This window comes from Brachionichthys hirsutus, chromosome 4 (assembly GCF_040956055.1).
Source record: "Brachionichthys hirsutus isolate HB-005 chromosome 4, CSIRO-AGI_Bhir_v1, whole genome shotgun sequence".
Taxonomy (NCBI): domain Eukaryota; kingdom Metazoa; phylum Chordata; class Actinopteri; order Lophiiformes; family Brachionichthyidae; genus Brachionichthys; species Brachionichthys hirsutus.
Window position 1 is genome coordinate 16,146,901 of NC_090900.1, and position 8,682 is coordinate 16,155,582.

Genomic DNA, 8,682 nt, shown 5'->3' on the forward strand with positions numbered 1-8,682 from the left:
AGCATTACTGAGTGGTGCTGATCACGGTGACAGATCTCGCGTTAAAAGCAGAAGAAGCTGCTCCCGCACCTGAGAGGAGCCTTTATTTATCGATTGTGGAGCATTTGGGCTGGTTATTTGAGGGGGGACTACTTTCTCCCTCCCGTGGCGGAGAGAGAGAGAGAGAGAGAGAGAGGCGTATCCCGGGGACGTTACTGTAAGTCGCGTCTTTTACGCGCGCCGACGCAGCAGCAGAACCGGGTCTCTTTCGTGGAGCTTTAGATTCAAATGGTTGTAATTTTTACCGGGTTTAAGCAGAATCCGGACTCTGACGGCTCTGCTGTCAGTCGTTTCTCAGCTTGACACCGGGGTCTGCGCACGGAGGCTTCCAGGATGAGCCAGCGGGAGTTCCACTAGTCTTACCTGGCCAGGAGGCGAGCCGAGCCGAGCCGAGCCGAGCCGAGCCCTGGGATGAAGGACCGGCTGGCCGAACTGACTGCTGTAAGTTTGACAGGTCAAAATGTTCTGGTTGCGTGAAGACGCGACTCCAAACACGTTTTCCATCATCTCATCCCAGAGCAGGACGCACGAGGACGAGGACGTCCCCGTCCCCGTCCCCGTCCCCGTGGACAGAGATGTCTTCATGGAGAGCTTCTTCAGGAAGGTAGGCATCGCTCCATCCTCCAGGACGCGCGCAGCGCCCCGCGCTGACGCGTCACTGCGTCATTCAGGTGGAAGACGTTCGCGTCCTCGTGGAGAAAATCTCCCACCAGGTGGAGGAGATGAGGCGGACGCACAGCACCATCCTGTCCGCGCCCCACCCGGACGACAGTAAGACGCTTAAAGGGTTCAAATGGGGGGGGGGGGGGGGGGGGGGGGTGAAGAACTTGCTTTGATGTCGGGGTGAGCCGGAAATCCAACTTTATCTGTGTTGCCTTTTGTAAGTGAATTAAAGACTAAACTGCTGCAGGGTCACTCAGTAGAGGCCACACCCCACCCATCGTCCACGCTCTCTCTGTTAAACCGGGTCAGAACCGGTTCTGGAGTTTCTGGAGTTCTGAAACGATCAAAGGCTTTCAGCTCGAGCGTCAGAGATGTTTTAGTTTGAAGACGAGGGATGGTCACCAGGGAGAGAAACGAGGACCACGAGGTTGTTGCCGAGCGACCGGATGAAGTCAGAGTAAATGTCATATTTACAGGCGAGCGCCTCACAGGTGGCGCTATCGTTCCTAATCGGCCGACGCCTTTCCTCTCTGTGTGAAGGAACAAAGGATCAGCTGGACGCCTTGGCCAGCGACATCAAAGGCAACGCCAACGTGCTGCGAGCCAAACTGAAATGTGAGTTGAAGGAACGTCTGTTTACGGAGGTGTGGAGGCGTCGGTGTAACGTTGTGTCTCTGCCTGAAGCCATGGAGCAAGGCTTTCCCAAGGACGACGCCGCTAACAGCTCTGTTGACTCCAGGATCCAGAAAACGCAGGTACAGCAACTCGTTCACACCTGGACAGGTGTCCTTCTGTGTGACGTGCAGCGCTCCAACCCAAACGGTCTGTCCTGTTGCCCCCCCCCCCCCCCCCCCCCCCCCCCCCAGCACACGGTGCTGTCCAGGATGTTTGTGGAGGTCATGACCCAGTACAACGAAACCCAAGTGTTCTTCCGGAGAGAAGCAAAGGAAGGATCCAGAGACAGCTGGAGATAAGTAAGCGACAGATAACCGAGCCTGCGAGGCGTCTTTGAAGTTCTGATGATGAGTCATGTGACGTGGAAGACAGGAAGTCTTTGGTCGGAGAGGTGGGTGACGTGAGTGACGTGTAGGACAGACCCAGGAAGCGGTTTCCTCCGGACTGTTGGACGCCATCGGCAGCAGGATGCGGGTTCCTAGGATGATCCTATCGGTGCCGAGGCGTTTACCTGGGTCCGCGTCTACCCGGGTCCGCGTTTACCCGGGTCCGCGTTTACCCGGGTCCGCGTTTACCCGGGTCCGCGTTTACCCGGGTCCGTGTTTACCTCGGTCCGCGTCTACCCGGGTCCGCGTCTAGCCGGGTCCGCGTCTACCCGGGTCCGCGTCTACCCGGGTCCGCGTTTACCTGGGTCCGCGTCTACCTGGGTCCGCGTTACACTCAGAGTGTCGTGAACATGCGGAGGTGAACAGAAGCGCCGGCCTCAGTCCCTGCGGCCGGCGTTAATGAGGCTCCAGTTCTCCACGCTGCAGCACCTGATACAGGAGACGGCTCTCTGTGTTTGTGTTGCCTGGGAAACGGGGCTCAGGTGTTACACCAGTTCACCTGTCTCCAACACGAACCGCCACCCGCGGCGTCACGGGCCTCAGTTCAGGCCGACCCGACTCAAAGGCCTCCAATGGGCATCGACGAGTCGGGAGCGTGCCGATTGTCCCGCCGCCTTTTTTACCTGAGAAATAAGGTGTGTGACATCACCTGCACAGGGGCGTGTCTCCAGGAGGGAGGAGTGTTTGTTGTTCGGATGCTTTGTCTGAATGGTGCGTTCATAAACTAATGCCAAACCAGCATGTTGATTTCTAATCAATCGAATATTGATCGGTTCTACATCAGTGTCTGCTATTTATCCTTCAGCTGGGAGACTCACCAGCAACGAAGAACTGGAGGACATGCTGGAAAGTGGAAATCCATCCATCTTCACGTCAGACGTAAGCTTGTCTTTGTGCTGTAGATGCAGCGTGGCTTAAAGCCGGTGCTGCCATCTAGTGGCGGAGGCGAGAACATGATGCAGGTGACGTCGTACCGACATCATGTGGGTGTAATGACGTCATAATCACGTTCTCCACCTTGATACGGCCGGAAACGCTTTCCTGCAGGTGCAGTGTCGTACCCGGTATCTCTGTCTTCCAGATCATTTCAGATTCCCAGCTCACACGGCAGGCCTTAAACGAGATCGAGTCCCGGCACCAGGACATCATGCGTCTGGAGTCGAGCATCAGGGATCTCCACGCCATGTTCATGGACATGGCCATGCTGGTAGAGACTCAGGTAACGGCTCAGGGACTATTGATCCGCTAACGGTTCCGGACCGATACAGTCAGCATGTCGTTCACGGTTCCTCGGTGAATACCGAACGGCTCATTCGTTCACAGGGTGAACTGGTGAACAACATTGAGAAAAACGTCTCCAACGCGGCCGAATATATTTACAGAGCGAAGGAAGAGACCAAGAAAGCAGTGCGATACCAGAAGAAGTCCCGTCGGGTTTGTGCTCCACCTTCATCATCATCACAGACGGAAGTGTTTGCCGATGGCGAGATGGTGTAAAAGGAGCACAATGTCTTCTTCTCTCCGGCAGAAATGCATGATCCTCGCCCTTGCGCTCTTGATCCTGCTTGCTGTCATCGCACTAATTGTGGGTTTGTCTGTTGGGCTAACCAAACCCCCCCCGTGAGGGCGACTGGCACCGCTGCTGAGGTAAAGAACGGTTGTTCCGGCTTGTTCCGCGTTGCTTCATCACCGCCGCTCGTCTTCGCCGTGGCCTCTCCGCTGGCTGTCGGACGGTTTCACGGTTTCACGGATCCCCGACTCCCCTTCTCTTCTTCGACAGAGATGTCTCCACCTCGCCACATGTGGAGCTGCAGCTTTCCTCCTTTTGCTCATCGTAACGGTTGGAGTGTTTGGGTGACGGGTTCCACAGAGCAGTCGGCTCATAATTCGTTATTCACTATCAAACAGCAACACATAGGGGACCCCCCGCCCCCAGTAGGTAACCTGTGTGACCCCATCATTCTAGCTATAACGAGTCTGTTTCACCGCCGTGGTTTCTTGTTGAGGGGAGACTAGTCTGTGGAAATGAACTCATTAGCTCTCCGCTCTCCTTTCTGTTTGAGGTGCGATTGATAAGTTTGTGGCCTAAGAAGGAGATGAAAAAGAGCGAGTTCACTGTGTCCACTTCAACATTAAGGTACTCTGGGGGCGGCTGCAGTTACCTGGCCCGTCTCTAAAACCGGCTACATCATACTCAAAATCCTCAGAGAGATGTTCTGGTTCTGGATGTGCAAACAGCAAACAGGACTTCTGCCACACGGTTCTGCTTTAATTTTGTATTTATGTTAGCCCATATGCACTGAACTTCTTTTATGTTAATCAGAACTGTATATACTGCCATCTCGTTATTTTTTTTCTATTGTCACAATTATGGTATTATTTTGTTGTAATACCTCTAAAAATTATTTTAGAGGTATTAAAAAGGATTTCAAAGTCATTAACTTTATAAAGAAGGGATTCAAATACTCCATGACTTCCACCTTGAGTATATAAATGTACCAGATAACTATGCTGGAATATAAATGTTCTAGCCATTCTAAAATTGTCACTTAGAGCCATGAACTTATCAATCAACCTGTAATACAGTGTTTCCCAACCAGTGTGCCGCGGGAAATGATCTAATTCACCTAATGGACCAATGTCGGTGTCTGTGCTGTAATAAAGTGTGTGCCGCCCGTAGAGCGCTCTTCAGACTCCAGCATCACGGTGTCGCTCTGTTCCTCTCTGCCGCAAACTCTAGTACAGCAACTTCTCCTTGCACTACAAAATTATGTACATACATTGCATTTAAAGTATATCTGTGATTTTATTTCATTATCATGTTAAATAAATAAAATGTTGGTACTCACCAAAACGGCTGTCCCCCAAAACAGTTATTTGAAAACAAAATCCATTCTCCTTTCTTGAAGTTCCTAAATCCAGTGTTGCTCCGAACATTAAATCGATCCCTTGCAAACAAAAGGCATTCCCAGCAGAACAGTTTGCAGCGACCCTCAGAAGCTGTAAGCCAGGAGTAACGCTCGCCGGGTGACACTTCCTGGTGCTCATTAGTTGATTACGCATAGCGCTGCCCTCTCACAGTGAGTATCCAATCACAGGCAGGAAGGCCTTACTGTCACCAACTCGTGTTCTGATTGGCTATCGCGACTGTCTATCAAATCTACGAGCCAATCTCAGGACGCGTTATTGACTTGTAACGTGAGACATGCAGGAAGGCCTTACTTTCACCAACTCGTGATCTGATTGGCTACCACAACTGTCTATCAACTCTTAGAGCCCGTTCACTCACACAGCACAGACGGCTCGCAGCGCTGATTCAGAAGGTCTCTGGTACTATGAATCCGCCTGGCAACACAAGCTAGCTGAATTCTGATTGGATAAAAACTCTCACCTAAAAGTACATCACTGGAATATAATATGACATGAATGTGAAGAATATATATATATATATACATAAAATTAAATTGACTTATCATAAATATGATCATGTTTTCTTGATTTCTGGTTATGTTAGGCCAGCAGAGAAAGCCTTGCAGGCCCTGACTGCCCGCCACTGGTTACTAGTTACCGAGCTGGTTGTACGGCCTTGATGGTTGTAGCAATATCAGCTGGGGTTCCTCCTCTTTGACAGATCTTAGCTCCTCCCCCTTTACGCACCAAGGGGGCGGCTCTGCACAGAGGTAAGGAGATGCTGTGGTTGCTAGGTGACCTGGCTGATGAAAGCAGATCTGTTTTTGGCCCTCCCACGGCAGAGTGAATTGCCGCTGTCATCCACAGAGGGCGGCCACGCCACACTCCCCGCAGTGAAAGGAAACCCAGGAGGCCACGAATAATCCCCTTTAATACCCCTCTCGTCTGCGCCTGATTTCCTGACCTGTGATTGGATGGTAATGGTGCTGTTTGTGACTGGCCCATCATTCACTGACTGGCGGTTTGGCAAGCAGCGCTCCGGGCGAGCCTGTGACGAGGCGAGGTGAAGAAAGTGGGCCCGGAGACCGAGGGGGGGGGGGGGGGGGGGGGGGGTTGCCGTCGGGAACCTCACGTGACCTTGCCAGCCTCAATCATGGCTGCTGACCGGCGATGGTCGGGCGGCGCTGTGGAACACGTGGACGGATGGAAGGCTTCATAGATGGGATTGTGTGCGAGAGAATGACCGGTTCTGATTCAGGGAAGACATCCTGGAGCGGGAGCGCTGCACAGTGTGTGTGTGTGTGTGAGAGAGAGAGAGAGGGGGGGGGTGATGTGCGTGCTCTGCTTCACAGCCACAGTAGTGTGAGCTGACTGATGCTCTCTCTCTCTCTCTCTCTCTCTCCGCCTGCGCCGCCTGGCTGTTCGTCCTTCCGTCGAGCATCGATGAACCATTTTGTGCTACGGAGCCGCCGTAGCCGTCCTCCCGACCCCGCTGCCTCCGCCTCCCCATCCCGCTGCCGCTGCCTCTCCATCACCGGAGGAAACAGCTGCCGCCGCATCGCTCCTTTAACCGAGGTAGCGTACGTCTTCTGTGTGTGTGTTGTCCAGCGCTGCCTCTGCTGCAGGATCCCGGTGCTGCTGCCGGTGGGCTAAAGGGGATCATAACAAGCCTTAGAACCTTAGAACCTTAGAACCTTAGACCCGGCACAGGACTGAAGGATGCCCTGCTTAGACAGCACTGAGGGGAGCTAAAGCACCTTGCACATTTGCATGCTGTAAGGATCCATCTATTTGAAGTTTGTCATCCCGACTGAAGACATTGTGCACCGTGTCTAAAATGGCAGGAGCAGCGTGTTGTCTCTGGGTTGTTGGGGTCGACATTGGTTCCGTACCCGTCAGCTGGAGCAGAGGAGACGAGCTGAGACGATCATAGTGCTAGATGAAGTTTCATTCGTTCATTGTAGACGTGAATTCTAGTGGATGGATATCGCCCGCATGGATTTTACCTTTCGTTTATTGGATGTGGAGTGTAAGCATCCGCCCACTCCGGACCACACCGATGCCCTTGAGTGGGTGTGTCTCGTAAGTTCACGCTGTGGACCGTAAAGGCCACGGCGCCTGTGGCGGTCCTATAGGTGGCAGTGGGAATACATGCTGATGGCTGACCTGTGACCTGTGACGTTGTCTGTGTGTCCAGGTGTGGACGCTTCCTTCCAAGGTCAGTGTTTGGAGGCAGCGTTCATGACCGCGGCTGTCGCCTCAGGCACGCCTCCAACACGACAGCGGCGAGCTCCCATTCATACCGCAGCGCCTTCTGCCCACCTTGACAAGCCGTCATGGCCATTCATCATTTCGCTGCTCGTCCCTGAGCTGCCAGCGAGCCACTTTTATCTTCACTACGCCCAGGAGATGAGCTTTCATGTTTCTAAGCAGGAGCAGGATCTTTAAATCCAGCCTTAGGTGGAAGAATATTTTAATAAAACTCCTTCATCACCTCCAAGGAGGTCCTGTTTGTCTGTTTGTCAGCAGGATTACTGCTGGATGGATCTTGAACAGAAATCTGAAGACGGGTCTTGGTCTAACGTAGAGCCATCCGGATAGCGTCTGGATGAAGGGGTCCAAAATGCATCTTATAAAATGTCTTCTGGATGTGAATATCAGATATTTTGGCTAAAGTCCTGATGGGAATGAGCTGCTTGGTGGAGGTTTGCTCTCCGAATGCTTTTCTGGTTTCCACTGGCACAGAATTCCAATTTTATACCACGAAGGAGCATCCTTTATTAAGGAGCATATGTATTAAATACTGCAGAGTCAGGTACCCTGACCCTTAATGAGTTTATAGTACATGTTGTCTAGTATTTGATGTTTATTGTCGCGATGCGTTTGGCTAGTCATGCTAGTAGAAACAGGGAGTGAACACACAGCGTGAGCTTATTAGCAAACAGTTTCTTATTGACATTCCACCACGCACCGATCAGCGTTAGCATTTAGTTGGAAACAGCCTTTGACTCTGATTGGAGTCTCCAGCAACAGCTAAATGTTAGCCGCTAGCGCCGGTCTGAAACGGCTAAAGGTCTGCCTGCCCATAAGTCGTTTCCTCCTGGAAGGCCTGGTGAAAATGTGAAGCCGTTTTTATCCTGATTTAAATGTCTGCGTCTTCACTGGAATATTATCTGGAGGCTCATATTGCGTTTTAAACACAATCATCACAAAATTAGTACAGATATTTGTTTTGTTTTATATAAAATACAGATTTTGTTCCCATTCGGATACGAGACCCCCAATTACCCTAATTCATGATTATAAGTCTTTTCTGTGCATTGAAAGCACCAAACGATGCTGCATTCAACAGAACTAAATAAAAGAAAGGGAAGCGGAGCGGAGCGAGTAACTTTGTGTGCGGCTGTATTCACTGCTCAAATGCTGTTTATCTCATATTTGAATACACAGAAAATGTCCTTTTTCTTCTTCTTTTGACATCACCTTTAAAGAACCTTTGACTTGGACTGAGGTTTGTGATGTCAGGAACTGATTTGTGTGACTTTGGGACAAAGATTCTCCTCCTTGAGGACGAAGACAACCCATTAAATGTGATTGACCATCCGGATGGCGTGTCCCGCCCGTGAGCTGGACGTCTCAGTCTGCTTGTCTCCAGCGCCGTGTTGGACAGACCAGCGTGGCGACGACGAGGAGCTGAACATGGCTCCTCAGAGAGCTAGTCCGTAGTAACAGCTGTATGGCTGCTGCTGGCGGCGCCTGGACGTGGCCTGGATAAAGCACGTGACCCCCCCCCCCCCCCACACACACACACACACACACACAGTGTGAGGCATTAGCGATATGAACAGCAGGGTCCACTGCCGCTCTTACATAACACCATCTTCACGGGGACATCTGTGCGTCTCCGGGAGACTCGGCGACAACAGAGTGAACGTGCGTGAACGCACCGCTCGCTCTGATTGGTGCACTGTCCCGTCCAGGACACAGCGAGCGCGTGCCTCTCGTAAGG

At 51.9% G+C, this 8,682-nt stretch overlaps 1 protein-coding gene across 1 annotated transcript; it reads left to right on the plus strand.

Moving 5' to 3' along the window:
* Positions 1–450: 450 nt before the first annotated feature.
* On the plus strand, positions 451–3,387 carry stx2b (syntaxin 2b). Its single transcript, XM_068738474.1, is given in 11 exon segments — positions 451–480; positions 557–643; positions 711–810; positions 1,243–1,317; positions 1,387–1,457; positions 1,569–1,632; positions 1,635–1,676; positions 2,569–2,642; positions 2,845–2,982; positions 3,087–3,197; positions 3,292–3,387. Coding segments are annotated over 11 exon segments (888 nt in total).
* The last annotated feature ends 5,295 nt before the right edge of the window (positions 3,388–8,682 follow it).